We start from the raw sequence: 20,090 nt of genomic DNA, 5'->3' as shown, positions 1-20,090 counted from the left end.
ACTGATATGTTAAAATGGCTTTCTGTGTTGTTGTTTGGCTTTTTGTGAAAACACAAGTCAGAATAAAGATCAATATGTCAGGAAGACAACACTTGTAGACCAGAAAGTTTTAAACAATAGTCCTTGTTTTTGTAATTTAAACAATTCTATGTATTTTAGACATGCTTTTAAGCCTTCATTGGGCGAGTGATAATTGGGAACAAATACTTTTGATTTCCTTTGCGTTTCTTCAACATTATATTTAACCATTGTGTTCTCTATTGCAGGGAGCGCGATGAGCTGTCCGCAGTGTGCGTCTTCAGTCTGTCTGACATCACCAAAGCGATGGACGGTCCCTTCAAAGAGCTGAAGAAAACCTGCGAGAACTGGATCAACCCTGAGCCTGTTCCCACACCGAGACCTGGCCAGGTATGAAATATATAGCAGAGGATAAATGGGATAATGCCTCGGTACAATCTCATGAATGACTCAAAAATGATCTTCCCTTAAAGTGCTTGAACAGTGCACTGAAGGCAGAGGGATTCGAGTCTTCCCTCAAGCTCCCGGACAAGGTGCTGACGTTTGTTCGGGACCACCCTCTGATGGAGAACAGCGTCACCGCGGCGCCCCTGCTGGTGCGGAAGGGAGTCAAGTACACCAAGCTGGCGGTCACTCTGTCGGGCAGCGAGGAGGAGCGCAGGGGGGCGGTGCTGCATCTTGGCACAGGTGAGGGGAGGAGGAGGCAGAGCATATGGATATCGAACATTTGCATGCGGGTTAAAAATAATACTTTATGCAGACAAGCTGTGGGTTTTCGGGTGAATTGAACATATCTTGTCGGGGGTTTACAACGTTCTCTCCTGGGCGTGTGTGGGTATAAACATGTATTAACTGTCTGATTCCACTTTGATTCCACTTGTCAACGTGACTATGCGTGACTCTCTATCCCTCTATGGTGGACTTGTGGCTGGATAGGTAGTTATGTGCTCGTAAAAGAAAAATCAATAATAAATCTTGTAATGTAAATGTGTTTGTGTTGCAGATCGTGGGGAGCTTCACCGGGTGGCGGTCGTCGGCCAGAACGCCACTTTACTGGAGGAGCGTTCCCTCTTCCCCTCCCCTGAGCCTATTAACAACATATTAATGCACGAGGTAGAGAACATGCGTCCGTACACATGCTCTGCATGTTGCACGAAATATCTGTGAGCCACAGATAAGCTGTAAAAAAAAAACTGTGTATGTGTTTCCAGAGCTGGGCTCTGGTGGGCAGCCCCCTGTCTCTGGCTCGTGTTCCAGCGGTGGGCTGCGCTCTGTACACCACCTGTGAGGTGTGTGCCAGAGCCCGAGGACTGGGCTGTGTGTGGAGCACAGCCGAGGAAGCCTGCGAGGACTCTGCATTAGAGTGAGTACAGCAGGGGGCCCGTGACCTACCTGCGACCTACATGTATACTGCCAAATAGACACAAAACCCAGTTTATCTGAAATCATCTGTATTAAGTACAAAATTGTCTTGTGCCCAGGCCCGGACCAGGTGATGTGGTGGATGCTGCCTTGAGAAAATGTCCCACAGGTGAAGGTGAGCGTCAACGAGTCGAATGAATTTTCAAATCAGAGGAACGTTGTCGTCATCAAAAGATATGTCTTTCCACTCCGTTTGTTTCCCGGCTGATTCTCTTCTCGTTCCGTCCTCCAGGGCGTTGCACCCCGACTCCCAGGGTGCTGCGCGTTTCCAAGGACATGCGGATCCTGTTGCAGTGCGTCCAGCTGTCCCCCAGGCCCTGTAGCTGGGAGTATCCTCCCCACCGACACACCCGGCAGCACCACTCCGACCTGGAGGTGACTGTCAGCCAGGACAACGTGGGAACGTACATCTGCACGTGCCAGGTAGAGGAGCAGGAAGTCTCACTTTCTTTTTTTTTCTTTTTTTCTTTTGTTGCACCTTTCTCTTTTTTCTTTTCGGGTTTTTTTCTTTATTCTTTGTTTTTCCCCTACATTTTTTGCTTTTTATGTTATTTTTTCAATTTTTTCCCATTTTCTTGCTTTCTTTTTCTTTTCTTTGTTTTTCTTTGTTTTTTCTTTACATTTTTTCTCCTTTCCCCCCTTTTTTCTTGTTTTTTTCTCTTTTTTCTTCTTTTTTTTAAGTGTTTTTCTATTTTTCACTTGTTCTTTTTTAGTTTTTCTTCCCCTTTTTCTCCAATTACTGTACATTTACTAAAATCACTACTTTTCTTTACTCGTCTGTCCCTTCCAGGAGGCGGGGCCAGACGTCAGAGACCCCACCCCCTGCCGCAGGGCGGAGTATCAGCTGACGCTGGAAGACCCCATTGCAGGAGGGACAGGGACAACAGCTGGAGGCCGTCATGTCCTGGCCATCTACATTATAGTCTTCTGTGGAGGCTTAGTCTTTGGCGTGTTCCTCCTCTATTTCGTGACGCGACGGCGTACGATTGCCCGCCAGGGCCGTCACCTCCCAGACAACTCACTGTCGTCAGAAAAGGGGAGGGACTTGCTGGGCTCCTCGGCCACTCCCCAGTCGCCCAGCAGTGCCAGCCTGCTGTCCGAGGGCTTCCGGCTCACGGAAAAACGCAACGGCACCTCCACCACGACCACGACGCTCCTCAGCAACCAGGGCAACGGCGGTCACCACGGCAACAGCTACAGCAGCTCCCTGATAAACAGCAACTCCAGCAACGGCCACGGAAATTCGTTGTACGGCAACTGCAACGCGGGCAGCGGCGGGCTGAAGTTCGCCTCGGAGATTCTGGCCGCAGACATGCTGGATGGAAGGACGGGGGAGCGGGAGAGGGTGAGGCCCGAGGGAGGCGAGCGGGAGGCGGGGGAGGGGGAGGGGGACGAGGTGGACGAGGGCCTGGGAGACGGGCTGGGCGAGGGACTGAAGGGACTGGACGAGGAGCTCGCCAGCTTCCCGATGTTCAAATCGCCCGCACCGCTGGCAAGGTGTGAAGAGAGCTCGATATGAAAGTCGGGAGGCGTATTTGAAACAAACTGTTTTTTTTTTGTCGTTGTTTTTTGCTTCCTCCAAACAAACTGAAGACGAGTAGGATTGCAAAAGCGGCCACCGCCTTTGAGCGGCGGGAAACTGTGGCATCAAGAGAAACTCACAAATAGACAAGTATGAATGCAAATGTGAGTTTATGTCCGAGCATGTGAGAGAAACCCGTTACGTACGATGACAGAAGCTCACGGGCCGAGTATTTCGAGTCACTCAGGACGAGAGAGAGAGAGAGACGTGTAAATCCATGTAAATACAAACAGCCTGAGCTGTTAATCTGTGTTCTTCAAACGTTCTAAAATAATCAAAGATGGAATGTCTACGTGTGTAGGCACGCAAAAGCCATATTGTCGTTCTCCTGAAACCTTTGTTGTCGTCGTTTACCTTCTCCATCGCTTCCACCGCAAAGGACAAATGCACTTTGCTCGCAGCGCCTCTCCTCCGTCTCTGTGTCTGTGTTTGTCTCTCTGGCCACTCAAATCCCAAAAACCACGACGGGTTCAAAGGCACCAAAGGACTTTAACCAGAGAGATGTCACTGTCAGAGACTCTGGAGCTTTTCTCAATCCACTGCAGAGGCTTCAGACGGGCCGCGGCGGCCACGGCGGGGGGGCTGTCCCCCGGAGAGGAAGCAGCGAGACGCAAACGGAGTGACGGCTGCTGCACAGATCTGCCACTTCACGTCCCGAGGCGGAAGCAGCACTTCTTGAAAGACAATAATTTCACTCATGAATAACGGACCTTACCGGACTCAGAGCCACCGTCGCCTCGTTCTGTGATTGTGGAGGTGTATTGTTTCCGTCATGTCGTTTTTTGTAATAAAACATAAAACCGTTGCAGTTTTCCCGTGGTCATATACTCTTCTTCCAAGTTGTGAGAGAATTGAATTTCGAACAAATGCGACGTCATCTGCTCTCCCTGGAGACGCAGACTCGTACAAACTAAAAGACTAAAATAAACTGCTTCAAGACAAGACATGAGGTGCAATAATCTCTCCTTTTCTCTTACTTTTCTGTTCTTTTATTATTGGAACGATTTTCACATTAAGCGTCACTTGCAGCAAATCAGTACAGAGACTATTGAAAAAAAAAACACAATGGACTATTTGTACAGCAGCAGGGAGGTTAGCAATATAAGGCACTAAGATAATGTGAGGACACTCTCAATCGTCACTTCCCTATTCTCCCGTCACTTATTTGTTATTCTTGAGCTGTTTGTGTTAATCATCACTGTTAACTCATAGCAAGATGCATGTGGCGTTAAATCTGGACAGAGCTTTGTGGAAACCATTCATCTACATTTCAACAGTTGAGTCATTTTCACTTTTTGAGCAATAACACCTGAAGTCTCTGCAAGTGCTCACTTTTTGCAAATAATAGCACAAAATAGACCATCTTGGACTCTCACCTTACCTAAAAGTGCAGAGCAAGAAATTAAGTGACGACAGGATTGTAACTGTAATAGCTTTGAGTATAAAAGCCATTGCTTTTGTTTGGTGCTTTTTTGGTAAAACTAAACATCAAATCTCTTGCCCGTAAACTTTACTTCAACATGAAAAATTCAAGGCAAATTTGAAGTCTTTGATTTATTTATTAATCTTGAAGTAGATTCGAAACAAATGAGGTAATCGTATTTGCAAATTCAGAGCAGAAGCAGTATAAATGCAGCAAAATGTATGTTTATCTTTGATACAGAAATAGAAGAGCATCGGTGGCTGAAACCAGCTTTCGGTTACAAATCAGCCTGTGGCCTCATGTGGGCGTCAATTTGCTCACGCCGTCTGCAGCTAAACAGGAAGCACACTTCCTCTGTGCTTAAGCGGTTAGTATTTGTAGAGGATGTTGTTTAATATTCATCACATAGACATTGATGTCACGAAAACAAACAAAAACACATGCAATTGTAACTAATTTGACATTGTTTCTGACACTACAAACTGAAGATTGAAAGACATCTAATGAGACCCACCTCCAGAAATGTAGTGACACACATGAACTGGAGTTAAAGCTACAGTTCATTTTGGCTGTCAAGGCATTGAATTATTCTCCCCTGCAGTTCCAGTTCTTTTTCCGTTTCGTTCATTTGGCTCTCCAAATTCTGGATGTACTCGTCTAAATCCTTCAATTTCTGCATGGAGCTATTCAGGAAGGACACGAACGGAGGAGAGTGGAAAAATTCCTCATCCTCCAGCTTCAGTGTGTGAATGGTCCTCTTGAATTCACCCGTCCATCCTTGATGAAATGCCATGAGCCTCTTGTGTGAAGTCTGATGGAGAAAAACCACAAAAAAAAAGTATTTCACGACTGTTATTTTGGCCGACATGTGGATTTTGATTTATCCGCGAGAGACACAGACATCTCTTGTTCTCGTCACCCCAGGACACTCCTGATAATAACTAACTTCCCGTCTGCCAGGTCGGTGCTACCCCGACCGATGTGATGAGCGTTTGTCAGCTGGGGCCCATTAATCAGGATTGTTTTTGCTGCAGTTTACTGAGATGCCAGAAACAGACCTTGGAAGGAGGAGATTAGGAGGAGGCTGCTTTATGTATGGGATGAGGGAGCATCTGAGGAGGGCAGAATGTTGATGCCTGTGTTTGCGTTTGCCTGTTGAATGTCTCTCTGTTGTCTTGTGTGGGAAATCTCCGGCTGCATGTCTGAATAAATTCCCCTCTCGAGCATCTCAACTCCCTGTTTCACGTCATCCTTCCAAACTAGAGCGTCACTGACGAGCACCAGATTATCCACTGCGATGACATGTCATTTTACTGCATTGCAACCAATCATATGACTAAAAGTACTGTGTAAGAAATTATTGTAAAAAAACAAACAAACAAACAAAAGAGCAAATATTCAACCGACCGTCAGACATTTCATTCTTTGAGTTGCTTCTTGATGATTTGCCTTGACCTTTTCCTGAAAACACACAGAGGCAACAGACGGGTAGATACGTTTTGAGGTCACACACACACACACACACACACAAGAGCCCCTGTAATAAAGTGCATTACATAACAAAAAAAAATAACAAATGGAAATAACAAATGAAATTGCATTCAGTAAATGCCCAACTTGTGATTTTACCAGTGAGACTGTGTTGGTCTTTGTGCTTGCGAAGCAAAAGAAGCACATCAGCGTGAAGAGAAGGGAAACTCCTCGGACGCTTCTGAAACCAGCCAGTCCTCTGCTTTTCTGTGCTTCTGCCATTATTGTTCTGACTGTCAAAAAAATGTATTGTTATTGTTAGAGGAAGCTGGTTAAACTACAAATAAATGAGCAAGTCCAAAGTTAAAGTGTCCGTAACTTACCAGGGTGTCAAAGACGGTGACGAATGAGAGGATTGATGCAGTGACGCTTCATATATCTCCACCCAGTGTGTGTGTGTGTGTGTGTGTGTGTGTGTGTGTGTGTGTGTGTGTGTGTGTGTGTGTGTGTGTGTGTGTGTGTGTGTGTGTGTGTGTGTGTGTGTGTGTGTGTGTGTGTGTGTGTGTGTGTGTGTGTGTGTGTGTGTGTGTGGAATGGCAACAACTCCTTCAAGGTTGCATTTTTCTCACTCTCTTTCAGAAAGCACCAAAAAAAAAAAGAACAGTTGACTGTTACCTCTTATGTTTCATTTGACTAAAAACCTTCATATTCAGTTTCCATTTCACGAAGAGGCAAACACAAGCAATCTCTTATCTGGTGGGAACAACAGATTGTTTAAGCGGAGTGAATAAACAATTTTTAAAAAAATTATTATTATTGTTATTGTAGCATTCTTCGTCTGTTTACGCGAGCCTTCAGGGACGTCTGGACTGTGTGGTGGGTGCAGATTGTGATATGCAGAGGTTTCTGCTTTTGGAATAATGTGCCATGATTGCAATAAAAAATATTTCTTTGCTTTTTTATGCGATTGTCGTGGGCCCATGATGGACAAGTGTTACAATATGTATTTTTTGCATTGTGCGATAGAAAAGAGTTGTTGAGGCTTATTGGGCATTAGGGAGTGAAGAAAGTGTTCCTCCCGTGGAATGAACATGGCGTCAGAACAGCCATACATATATTCTTCTTCTTCTGTATCACAACAACTATAAGCACACAAACACACAGATGCATGATCGTTAATCCCACAAGCAGAGATAACAGAAAGAACCCACTGGTACAGCAAGAGGAAGTGGGGACAGGAAGTAACAAGCACTAGATTGAAGAGGCAGCCTGTGTGGGGTGAAGGTTTTATCGTGGGCCACAGTTTAAGTAATGTTACAAAACAAAAAAACACCAGCTACAAAACTAAGGCAGGGCCAAACAGGTATACAGCCAACAAGAAGGAGAAAACTGATGGTTTGACATGGCTGACCAACTGAAAAGTTCCACAGGAGACAACACAAGGTAAAACTTTATAAAGGACAGAGTTCAAGACAAAGTAACGCGACCACACAAACAAGCTTTCCAACAAGCTGTGACTTGTTTCTGCCTTATGGATGCTGTAGTATGATTGCAATGGAATTGTTAGATTTTTATTTGATTCAACAATCTTAATTGACATCTATTCATTCAGCCAACAGTTTGACCCTTTGTTGCTTTCTCTGTTATTACACATACATAAAAGTGCTGAAGAGGATCCACTCCTCACCGACTCCTCTGAGGTTGTTTGTTTTTAACACTTTGTTGGTGTCAGTCCTCTGCAACAATTATATTTTTTGCAGCCTTTTAATTTTGCTAATTTTCTCCCACTACAGGCATCCTGTTGTCGTTAAAAACCCACTGCAGTATTGAAGAACCGCCAGTAATTGAAAGATAAAAATCACCTTGGGGAAAAAGGAGCAGAATCCTTCATCAATTGCATTTTTTTTTTAAACTCATCATTCCACAGAAAATCCAAGTGAAAATTGTTAATCGAGTAATAAAAGGATGTACAGGACAACTGTTTTCTCAGTACATTGCATTTTCCAGATAGCTGCATTATTTCTTCTGGACGCCAGATGTCAGTATTTAACTGTATTAAATATTTAAAGGATTGGCGCTACAGAACTAATGATTCATGCGCACTGGCTTCATGTGAAACCACTAAACTGCGATGTAGTTTATAAAGCATCGATGGTGTCTTATCACACGTGTAAGTAACCCTCTTCGTCCTCACAGTTTACATGAGTTGGGATAAATAAAACCTACCAATCTGTTTCACTGAAGAAAAAAAGCAAATGTACTTCCATCTTTGATTGAAGTGTCTCGATGAGCAGTTTTACATTTTGCCTGAGACCATTTCAAAATGGTTTCGGATTCATAGGAGGCGAGACTTTTTAACATGGGAATTTGTCTGTCTCAATATAGTTCACGGTCCATGTTTTTATGAAAGTGTTCATGAAGCTCATGCAGTGGTTCATAGCCCAGAATCAGGCCTGATTTCTTTTTAAATATCTTTTGCCGTCTCTCTTCAACTGTTTTGATCTATTTTGACTTTTTTCCCCATGTCGACAAAATTCCTACTCTTTTGGGATGTTTTTTTGTCTTTTTTATGAATAATTTATTGAAGCACCAAATATCTTCACATGCATGTTTTTCCAATTCAATTTTATTTATAAACAACTATTTATAAACCACTTTTAACTTTTTTTTTTTTTTTTTTTTTTAAGAAGCAGGCCAAGAGGAACAGGATTTCTACAGTTCTGGTTGGGGTGAGGGGATACACAACGAGAGAAAAGGAGAGGGCAGGCAAATTGTGAGGAGAGATACAAACCCTGGTTCAGGTAGGGGGTATGGATTCAAAACGTGGTTCAGGTAGGGAGTAGGGATTCAAACCCTGGTTCCAGTAGCAAAAAAGCAATTAGTCATAACAAAATTCCAACATGAGACCACTCTCTAATACTGTACGTTTGAGAGGATGGCCAATTTTCCCCCACTTACTGTAATGAATGAAGGCAATACCAAATAAGGACACACACACTCATACGATGCAGACTAAGGGAGTCCATTCCTTAACAATCAATCAAGAGGATTGGCTGTGCCGCTTCACCGGGGTCCTGATTTCACAGCCAGCCTCCGTCACCACTGCGTCAGCACGGATGAGCTCAGCGTTACCGGCAGGAGGAGGAGGGATGGAGGGATGGAGGGATGGAGGAGGGGGGGGGGGGGGGGGGAGAAACGGGGTGTTGCCGCCTCTGAGACACTCTCACGCATCGCAGGGTACCAGCAGCAGGCTGAGGACGCAGCAGCCTCTCTCTTTGGGAAAACAGAGCCGTGGTTTGATTTCAATTATTGATACCAGACGAAAAGCCTTTCTATAATTTAACCTCACTAAAGCGGAGAGAGAAACGAGAGAGACCGAGAGAGAGAGAGAGAGAGAGAGAGAGAAAGCCGTGTGGAAGCAGAAGGAACATTTCAGCACCTTGGACAGCGATCATGGCTCCAGTGTTGGAGGATGGAGCTCAGCTCGGTGAGTCCCGCATCTCATTTGATTTAAAAGGGACGGAGTTTACCCAGACATTTCAATGTATTTGTAGTAAAATACATTACTAGAGAGTAATCGGCGGGGAGGGGAAAAAAAGGTGGTTTCTGTTTGTTTTTTAATTGATTTCCAGCCTCCATCTTGCAGCGTTAACAAGGGCGGAGGTATTTATATGTGTTCACATCGACACAGATCTATTACCTGGTTTCATCCGGTCCGGGTGAAGCTTGGGGAGCTCCTGTTTATTGTATTGCCTCATCCATCCGTCTGTTTGTCTGGAAAACCCACTCCACCCAGGAACCCGAACTGAAATATTGATGAGGGAGAAAACAGTGTGAACGGAGGCTGTGATCTGAAACTGAAATGACCCAACTGATCCTAAGGCCATCTCTTCCAATGTGGATTTACAACTATCTCAAACAGATTAAGAAAATAGTTCTTTTTAAAAACCAACAAGATATACAAATATTAAACCATAATACATTTACTATTGCTACAACAACGTATTAATGTAGCATTATGTGAAAATATGTATTTTAGTGTCAGATTTGTCTTGATGCCATGGGGAAATTGTAAATAAACAATGAAAAATTTTCCGATTTCTTCAACACACTTTTGATTACAAAGTGAATAATCAAACATCACTTCTCTTTGTATGGGTTGACCTGAGTGCTTTTCCACCGGGTTGCCCTCTTAACTGCAGGAAATGGTCTGCATTTCCTCTAAAACGAGCCCATCAAACGGGATGCATGAGAAAGCAGCTCCACTGTTGTTGAGTCACAGCTCAACGCCGCAAAACAAAAGGACCGAAGCTTTTTCAGCGGCCAATATCCCTCTAATGTGTCTCCATAATGATCCTCCAGGAAACAGAAGTGCTATTAAGAGGAATTATGTCCCTGAACGCACCACCACTGCTGAATATGAGAAAATGGTTTTTGAAAAGTGGTGACCATTTTCCTCACCGAGTTGGAGGATGTTTGCCTCTATGGTGGGAGGAATACATAAGACACATATATTTATATGTGTTAACAGTTTACAATACCAATATAAGGAAACTTGGAAACACAAGGAAAATATAAGGAAACCATACATATTATGGATGCAATGCATTCTTATGTACTTCTTATGTCTGAAAAATATATTTTTTTGTAGGGTTAGCTAGAATTCTGCTTAAATACAAACAATCATTCAGATGTGATGATCAGAGCTTCTTCATAATTGCCAAACTGCCAACAAGACCTCAATCAGTCACCTATGATGTTGCATGTTTTTTTTCCCAGCATGCCATTACGCACACCGGCCGCATCATGATCTTTAACCATGTTTGGTAAATGAAGACAGGAATGAAAATTTCCGTCCATCTGAGTCAAGACTTCAGTCTGTGTCATCCACATACAACAAAGCCTTCAATTGCTGTTGTGCTAAAATGAAATTGGTTGAAGTTGTGTGATTTGAATATTGGTGATTGTTCTGCAGTTGCTTGTTCCACTTTATTTGCTGGAACTGTTCGCCACAGAGTGTAATTGGCTTCTCTATTCCTTCCTCCCTGCTCTGTGTCCACCCCCACAGTGGCTGTGCCAGTAGGTGTTGCTGTGGTGAGCGTCTTTGGCCTCGTCTTCACTGTGTCAGCGTTTGCGTGGATCTGCTGCCAACGCAAAAACACGAAGTCCCAGAAGACCCCTCCTTACAAGTTTGTGCACATGCTCAAAGGGGTCGACATCTACCCGGAGAGCCTCAGCGGCAAGAAGAAGTTCGCTGCGCCTGCCAACGCATCCAACGACGCCGGTAAAACCGACGTCAATGGGAACTGCCATGCTACTCTGCCCATGAGTCCGACCAGCGCCAGTAAACTGGCTTTGAGTCCAAACGGGTCGAGGACGGCTCTGCATCTGGATCTGGAGAAGAGGGACCTGAATGGCAACTTTACCACTAAACCTTTTCATCACCACCATCAAAAGGTGCGAAGCTCCCCAGACCTGGAGCTGCCTTCTCCTCATGCAGGTTTCACCCAGCCGGGTGCGATGGACCGCCGTGACCTTCCCTCCCCGTCCAGCACCCTTTCCAGCCAGGCACCCACCCCGGCCGTGGACAGGCCTCAGGCGGAGGAGAAGGAAAGTGGCCTGGGGACCCTTCACTTCTCCCTGGAGTACCAACCGGAGAAGAAGGCGTTCATCGTCCACATCAAGGTACGTGGCTGTTTCGCTGTGCTGGCAGGTTGCGTCAAATCTTAAATCGCTGTTGATTTCGTAGACTCACAACTTGCTTGTTGATCCAGGAAGCCCATGGTCTGAGCCCAACTGATGAGCAGTCGCTGACCTCCGACCCCTACATCAAACTGACCCTGCTGCCAGAAAAGAAGCACCGGGTGAAGACCCGAGTCTTGAGGAAGACGCTGGACCCGGCGTTTGACGAGACCTTTAGCTTCTATGGGATCCCGCTGGCCAGGGTGTCGGAGTTATCCCTTCACTTCATGGTGCTGAGCTTCGACCGGTTCTCTCGTGACGAAGTCATCGGAGAAACGCTGGTGCCCTTGTCTGGTATCGACTTGTCTGAGGGGCGCGTCCTCATGAGCCGAGACATCATCAAGAGAAACGTCAAGGTAAGATCTGAGATCTGTTGATTTCCCAAAATAACACTCCATTCCACAATGTCTGCTTGTTTCTATTGTCAAACCACCACTCCTCTCTGGAATGGATCAGACCAGGAAACTCATTGGATATTTGCCTTCGAATAGCAAAAAAAAATATCAACTCAACAAGCAGCAGAAAATGATTTGTATTTTTTTTTTTTTATCTCAAAGCCTGAATATTTGTAGCACACAAAATCCTCCCACTTCTATGGTGCATAATCATTCATTTAAATTCACTGAGATGTAACAGTATGTAAATCACAGGCATTAATTCAAATCATGCAAATGCATGACTTTTTCTTCATAACAATTCTTTAAAAATTAATCATTTCAGTAATTACAAGCTTGGTGGCTCAAGTTTTACATCTAGGAAGTTCTGTGGCGGGGTTATAAAATATTTAGGACTGAATAAATGGAGAAAAATGGGCAGATGGAAGCTATATCCCTCTGAAGGCGAGGCGAGATCTGTTGGAACATCGAGAATTCGCAAACTGATGATTTGTCCAACTTGGACAAACTGCTGATGATTTCATTATGCAAATCTTTGGTTTTGTTTGTTTTTAAACAATGAACTCCAGAATGCTTAAAGCTGCTGCTTGTGGCTGTTTGTTGTTGTTTAAGCTTGATTTGAGCTTTTCCAATCAGAATCCTGTGGAACTTTATCAATATTGATATTTTTAAAGAACAATGTAATATAATGTCTGTAGTGGATCTCATGCTGCACGTTTCCTTTCCCAGTGTGTCTCTGCTTTTGTTCTAGCTCTAGTTCTAGTAAAGATATCACGTGATAATTCCAATCCCAACGGTGTATTGAATAGAGGGAGTGACACCAACACCACACAATTAGGGATCTGTGGGCAGGTGGTCAATAAGCTTCTGCTCCACACCGGCTGTTCCCGGCAGCTGAGATAACCACAAATGCACAGCTGTTCATTTCCAGTCGGGCATTGTTTCAGATAAATGTCAGTAATAAGAGCAACTGTAGTGGAACGGGCTCATAGATATAATTCTAAGATATAGTGCTCAATCATGGCAATGTTAGATGATATGATCCGTATCACTGATATGTGGTCCGGTAAACAGCACCATTCTTACCGGACATACGTGAGCATATCTCAGGTTGCATGTGGAGCCAGTATCAGAGTAATTAAAGATTTCTGGGCTGATTATTTCTCTCTGCTGAGGACTTCTAAAATGGAAGCTGAGCACCTACCAGATGGAAGTGGAAATGCTCATATCTCACTTTTCCTGGGAGGAATATAAGCTATCCGAAGTATCTTTAACGATCCCTGATACGATAGAGCACTCCAGAGAAGTGTGGGCAAATGGAAGTTTGTTTCTAAGAAGCATGAAAATGTCATTCCATCTCCACTGAACGCTCTCTCGAAATTCCCCAATCAAGAGGATGATATTTCTCAGCATCTCCTCTGCTCTGCTTACATTCATACTAACCATATTTTGTTTCAATTGCATTTCTCATTTGGGTCCCAGAGGAGACAAATCTCATAAGCCTGTAGAGAGGAGGCTGAACATGCTTTTGTGCATCAGTCATTGGTTGTAAGATCTGTGATTTTTCTTCGCAGAGGGTTATTTTGAGATTCCTTTGATAGATTTTCAGTTAAACTCAGGGGGAAATTGCTTGGTCCTCTGTATCCATTGGCTGTGTGTCAGCTTTTTCCCCACTCCATAAGAATTTAAAGACAAACCTCTTTTGATGCTTTGAAGAGAGAGAGAATCAACAGTATTATGTTCAGTAATCAAGAGCCTCAATCGAATTCTTTTGTTATAAGACATCTGATGTCACTTCTGAAGAGCCGCTGCCTCTTGCTAACAGGGTGGTGGCTCCCTTTGTCTGCCCGGTATAGAATGAACAACAGTAATAAGCAATAATTGCATGCTGTTTCCAAGAGAGTCATCAGGTGCATTTCTAGTTCAGGGCAAGGAGTTTGTGTGCTCCTTTGTATTTGTTTAATAATGAAGAAGAAAAGCTGTACATGTTCTTAGGTGTGGTCGCAGCATGCCAGACATTATTCCCTCTGGGTACAGTGTAGGTGTGTGAGTGCGTTGCAATGGGGAAGCCAAAGCTCTGATGGAAAGAGGAGTCAGTTTCTCAGCGATGCATTTTTGCAGTTAAGTTATGAGAATGTTTAAGTGACAGACTCATGATGAGTCTCATGATTTGCATATTCGTTTGTGAGAATGTCTTGTTCATTCCACACTGTGAATGCAGATTCCTCTTCTTCTAGCACTTGACTATAATCATTCCTGAGCTGGATTTTTGTGCCAGAGATGAAAAAAAACTAATTTACAAAAAGAATTACAAGAAAAATAAAATAAAAAAACATTTAAATGTAATCAGTGAAGCATGGAGAAATATTCAATATTATGACAAATTCGTAGACAAAGTCTCTTAAACACACTTTTATTGCATTTCAATTCAGCTTCAGTACTCAGGGATTTTATTTTGCCTTATTAAGTTATATTAATTTTAGATGTGTTTTTTTTATAAATATCATAATTGATCAAATAATGTTATGGAATTCCTTTAATGTTGCCTCTTTGGCCATTGATAACTGCATCAGTGCAGTTATTCAAATGTATGAAACCAATTGATTCCTATTATGAATACAATACATTAGGCAATATCTGCAGTTAGACTATAACTATTCATATGTGCTATGGCTGAACAGACAAAACACATTTTCATCATTATTAATCATTATTCTAGTTTTTCTTTGTAGAATAAATCACAGTGTATCAGGACATTGTTCATTTGCTGTCGTCGATGGGTTTGCGCAATTCTGTTTTGAAACTCTTCTTCTATGTCCATTTTTCCACCTGTCATCTGGTTGTATGTCACCTTGTGGTTGTGTCTCACTTCACCCCATCTTTATCCTCCACCTCTCCTCACCCGTTTGCTCCTCTCTCCACAGAAGTCGTCAGGCCGCGGCGAGCTGCTGCTCTCCCTGTGCTACCAGTCCACCACCAACACTCTGACTGTGGTCGTCCTCAAAGCTCGCCACCTGCCCAAGACCGAAAACAGCGGACTCACAGGTTAACTCAGCCTTTCATCGTATCTTTGCACTGTCATCTCCTTCATCTTAAACAGTTGAGACCAAAATCATCTCTAGCTTCCTGCCACACCGCCAAGCTACTTTAAATGCCGTGATAGTTTCCACAATGACAGCAGCAAAGTAATCTGGGCAGGATGTGATGGAGAGCACTTAAATGACACACACACACGGATACACACACACAAGTGTTTACACAGCCAGCCTATTTTGTCCTCATCAGTGTCATCCATCTTTTCCGCTCCATCGATCGCCGTTATTGATCTGGTTTTTGGGAATAATATACCAGCGGGACGAATAGGCGTTCACGGACTTTTCTCGTTCTCCTCCAGATTCCTATGTGAAGGTGAACATGTATCACGGAAAGAAGCGAGCGTGCAAGAAGAAGACCCACGTCAAGAAGTGCTCCCCCAACCCGGTCTTCAACGAGCTCTTCGTCTTTGACCTGCCCTCCGAGGAGGGCCTGAGGGACACCAGTGTGGAGCTGCTGCTGATGGACTCGGAAACAGGCAACTCGCGCTGCCCCAACAACGTAATCGGGCGCCTGACACTGGGCACGTCGGCGGAGGGCATCCCCGGCGAGCACTGGAGGGAGATCTGTGACCACCCGCGCCGCCAGATCGCCAGGTGGCACGTCATGTCGGAGGATTAGAGAGCTCAACGCGTCGTCATCCTTGCCGAATCCTGCTGAACCACAGGAACGGATCAAATGTGGACTGACAGGGCCGGATGTCCTGCTTGCCTGTGTCCATTGGACTTTGAGTCTTTGGGGGAGGGAGGGGGTGGGGCGGGTGACTTTGATGTTGTGGGGAGAATCATTTCAAGTGATGTCATAATCCAATCAATCATTCAAAAACTTGTCTTTGAAGTTATTGGGGTGGGGGTGGGGGGGGGGGGGGGGGGTGAGTGGGAGGCCGGGCATGATCAAGAAGAACCCCCCCATAGCTTTAAACAATTCCAAAGACTGTCACCTAAAGTCACCTGGTGACATGCAGCATCATCGCCATGGCAACAACCAGTCGTCACTGTAACTCTGTACAGTGCAGAATGTCTTAAATGTCGCTATTCCTCCCCTTCTTTTCTTTCCTCTGCTCTTCCTCCTATAAATAGCAACCTAGAGCCTATCATATACGACGCAGAAAAAAATTAAAAAAAATAAACCCACGAACAACCCATCTGACAACGCTGTAAAAATGTGATTAAAGTTTATTTTATAATGACAATGTTTTCTTCATGAAGATGTAGAATGTTTTTTGTTTAGTTTTTTTTTTTAAATTTATGTTCAGTTGTTTTGTACTTTTCTGGTTGATTTGTTGAACATGTTTTGTAAGTATAAGTGGTATTTCATATATCATTACCGAAGTACATGAGAGCCTAAATTAGGTTGTTTGACGACAGAATGGAACCGATTGAGTGCACTGGGGACAGTAATTGTGGATGCATGTGCGCGAGCGTGCCTGGGTGCGTGAGTCTGTGAGTGTTTGCGCTGATGCGACTGCGTGAGCTTGTGTCTGCCACATTATGTTTACTGTAGGTGTTTTGTCCCCTTACTGTGAGCACAAAGACAGCTGAAATGTAAATGTACGTACCTTATTATAAAATATGGCAAGTTCTGAGAAAGCAATTATGAGTGCGCATGTTTCTTTCATTTCCCTGCCTGAGATGTCAGACACATAATACCACCTTGAAAGATAACATAATAAGTTGATTATATCCAACACATCTATTGCACATAAAAAAAGCTATTTTATATTCAGAACACGAGGTGTAAGTGACCCCTCCCGGGATGACATCATCGTGGGCTGCCATCCAAGTCTGATGATGTCGTAACTGCTGAGTGGCTAAGTGCTGAGGGATGAAGTCATCCGGCCTGAATTTAATATCAGCTAAGTGGTTTGGTGAGCTGCTCACCCCCCATCCCCAACCCCCAACTCTATCTCTCTCTTCTTTCTTCCCTCAGAAATACCACAAAATATCCTCGGTTAAAGCCCCTCTGTGTTCACGCTCCACTTCTCCCGTCTCGCATCTCACATTGAAGTGACATCAGGTGTTTGACGGCCGAGCCTCGGAGGAAGCATGATGTTCTGTCACTCTGTACTTTTTCCGTCGATCTGACCCGTGAGGTCGTAACGTCTGATGCTGCCTTCTATTTTAAAACCTGGCTGTCGTCTCTTTAAAGTAATAAAGGGGCCACTCTTCATCCCATCTCTGTAATCCCACCTCCTCATGCTGAGCTCTTGCAACGGAGACACTTAGCTGGTTTAGTCTTGTGCCAACAGTGAACTGCCCTTTTGCAGTGTCCGAGGACTTTTCAGGATTGTGTCGGGACATTGCATTTAGGAAAAATAAAAAGGCAAATGTAATTTTGATCTCATCAAAAAAATGTTAAAGCACCAGCATTCTATGCTCTGTTATTTTCCTTTCAATCAATATGGACCAGACACAAGCTGGAGTCAATCCTAGCAGAGAAAAGACGAAGGCAGGATACATCTTGGACAAGTTTTAGAGTCACCATTTAAGCATGTTTCTATAGTTTCAGGGGAAAATGGCCAAAAGACATATCTGACAATATATTAGTGTGGTACGACACTGTGATTGAAATCACCAAGAAAAACAGAAGAGATCCCAATGTGTAACTCTGCATGGGAGGTTAGGCAGTTCCTGAGTCTTAATTCAAATACCTTTAGTAATTCTGTTTTTTCCACACGTGATAAAGGGGAGAGGCCGAAGCACTTCTTCATTCATGGGTCTCCTCTGCCACACACAAATCTTCCACCTGGGCTATAAAAACATAAAGCAAAATCCATAAAATGTCGGCTATATGGGCATGAAAAACATAGAAGATAAAGATAAAGAGGCAAAACAGTAAAACCTTGTGTATGTTTTACAATCTGTAAAACTAAATATGTCCCGAGAAACCGCAGGTGCATCTCAGTGAAATAGAACATCATTGAAAAGGTGAGATGGGGTGAGGAGTTAGCAGAGTGAGCTGTAACAGACAGACAGGGTGGCGGAGGTGAAGCTGACACCGAGTGCAGGCAGCAAAGAGCAAAGAAGTCTGGACAAGAGCTGATGGAGTTAATACAACACGCAGAGCAAATACAACTCAGCAAAGATAATATGAAATTGGCCAAGAAATGAAGGGACACTGCACTGACAGAGAGATAATATACTGAAGAGCAGTGAGAACAGTGCGTGCCTGCGAAGAATCAGCAGGAAACCAGATTAGGACGCTGTTGAAGTAGAACAACTTAAAGTGGAGAAAAAAAAACCATGTAATTCAGAGCAAAGTTGTAAATTTCGTAAGTATTCATGCACTCCGGGAAATGTTTGAGACCATAACAGGCTCATTGATCGAAGTTGCACTCTGTACAGGGTGTTTTGTCTTGTAATTTCTGACAATATAGTTCTAGCTTTCGATATTGTCGAAAGCTAGAACAACCAATATTGTCTCTAAACATCTTGACAAGAAACAAACTGTCAGCAAATGTCCAGTTTGTATTTACAGCTATTGTCACTTTATGTTTTATCTTTCAAACTTCCACTTGAGTAAACCCTTTATTTTTGCCGACAGTTATTGTATAATAATGCTGTATAATAATGTTCAGACACATTAATTGTTATCATCATCCGGTTCCTCTATAATGCCTTTTTTGTTCTGTCACACTGTCAACTAACACTGTGTAATCATCTTTTTTTTTTTTTTTTTTTTTTTTACCAACACCACAAAATACATTTTGAATTATGAGATGTGAAATCAATAATGCAGCAGAGAGACTTTTCAAAAGATCTATATCTTTTGTTCATGTCCATTAGGCTCAGACAATTGGCTTGTATCTGTTTATTGAAGCAGGCTTTAATATGTCCTTTGCAGATTGCAGCCGGGGCATCGACCATTCAACCACGTTAATGTCATCTTCACAGAGAGAAACGTCGAGACTCCCACATGACTCCAAGCCCTTCGGATGCTATAAGTACTCCACAGAGTGATATGGCTGCAGGGATGTGCTGCGTTCGTCGTAACCGCATATATTAGCATGCTCAGTGTTGGCATGGGTGTCTTTGAGAGATGAATGCAGGAAACAATGGGTTCAGCTGAGGAGTCTTCGTTGTACATCGATATGTAGCCCACAGTCGAGTCAATAGTGTGAATCAATTCTACATTCTTTTTCAATTAAGTTTCAAACAACAAACTTTATATATCGGCTGGAACTGAATACATTTATGAGTAACTTTCCTGGAAAGGTATTTCTAACATTTTGCAATAACTAAGAAGTGACAAATACATCTTTCTTTTTGTGTACTTAAGTTAACTCTTCAAATATATTTTAGTTACACAGGCTCCATGGGGCTTCTGTAGCTGTTCCACTTGACTCAAGCCTTTAAATACAAAATCACACTGTATGATTCTAGATATTCATACAATAATAATACACGTTCTGGAGTTTATTAGATTATCATTAAAACATTTGGAAAACATAGAAAAACATGTACAAAGAGACAAATAGTGATTTTATTTAATGGAGTTATGTACAAATAATGGACATAGTAAGCTTCATGATACCTCGTTACAATTGTTCGACACATTTATGTGTCAATGGTATGAAACCTGGTTTGCATACATGGTTAAACCCACCAGGGCTAAATAATTTGACAATTTATTGAAAAAAAAAAAATAATATATATATATATAAAATTCCCCCCATTTCCACGGAGACTGAAAAAATTAGACCTTGGAAGTTCCGTTGAATAAGAAGGTGGCTGAGGAACAGGTTTTACTTCATGACAACATTCTAACAGGCACTTCCCTTTAGTTCTCTTTCTCCATATACGTGGCGACAATCTCGTCTCTGTGCTCCACTTCCTTGGTGAGGTGTTTGTGAACCAACAGAGCTGACGGAGCAAACATGACCTCAGATCTGTCCCACAGCTTGGACTCTTTTTTTAAATGGATCTACTCCCTGATTTCTTTGGTA

General features: G+C 43.3%; 2 protein-coding genes across 2 annotated transcripts in view; both read left to right on the top strand.

Annotated features, from left to right (window-relative positions):
- Window positions 1-3,828, top strand: part of sema4f (sema domain, immunoglobulin domain (Ig), transmembrane domain (TM) and short cytoplasmic domain, (semaphorin) 4F) — a 53,760-nt gene extending 49,932 nt beyond the window's left edge. Inside the window, exons 9-15 of the mRNA XM_080519265.1 lie at window positions 267-408; window positions 492-705; window positions 1,022-1,131; window positions 1,230-1,381; window positions 1,500-1,555; window positions 1,673-1,863; window positions 2,231-3,828. Coding sequence (XP_080375391.1) covers window positions 267-408; window positions 492-705; window positions 1,022-1,131; window positions 1,230-1,381; window positions 1,500-1,555; window positions 1,673-1,863; window positions 2,231-2,959 — 1,594 coding nt within the window. The 3' untranslated portion in view covers window positions 2,960-3,828. The remainder of the gene's footprint in view (window positions 1-266; window positions 409-491; window positions 706-1,021; window positions 1,132-1,229; window positions 1,382-1,499; window positions 1,556-1,672; window positions 1,864-2,230) is intronic.
- A 5,540-nt stretch (window positions 3,829-9,368) lies between these two features.
- On the top strand, window positions 9,369-15,766 carry syt4 (synaptotagmin IV; the record flags this gene model as incomplete). Its single annotated transcript, XM_080519138.1, has 5 exons — window positions 9,369-9,402; window positions 10,984-11,600; window positions 11,690-12,013; window positions 14,977-15,097; window positions 15,447-15,766. 5 exons carry the CDS (start codon window positions 9,369-9,371, stop codon window positions 15,764-15,766), a joined length of 1,416 nt encoding a protein of 471 aa, XP_080375264.1.
- Between the last annotated feature and the right edge of the window lie 4,324 nt (window positions 15,767-20,090).

This window comes from Blennius ocellaris (genome assembly GCF_963422515.1).
Source record: "Blennius ocellaris genome assembly, chromosome: 23".
NCBI classification, from domain to species: domain Eukaryota; kingdom Metazoa; phylum Chordata; class Actinopteri; order Blenniiformes; family Blenniidae; genus Blennius; species Blennius ocellaris.
This window is presented reverse-complemented; position numbering and strand designations above follow the sequence as displayed.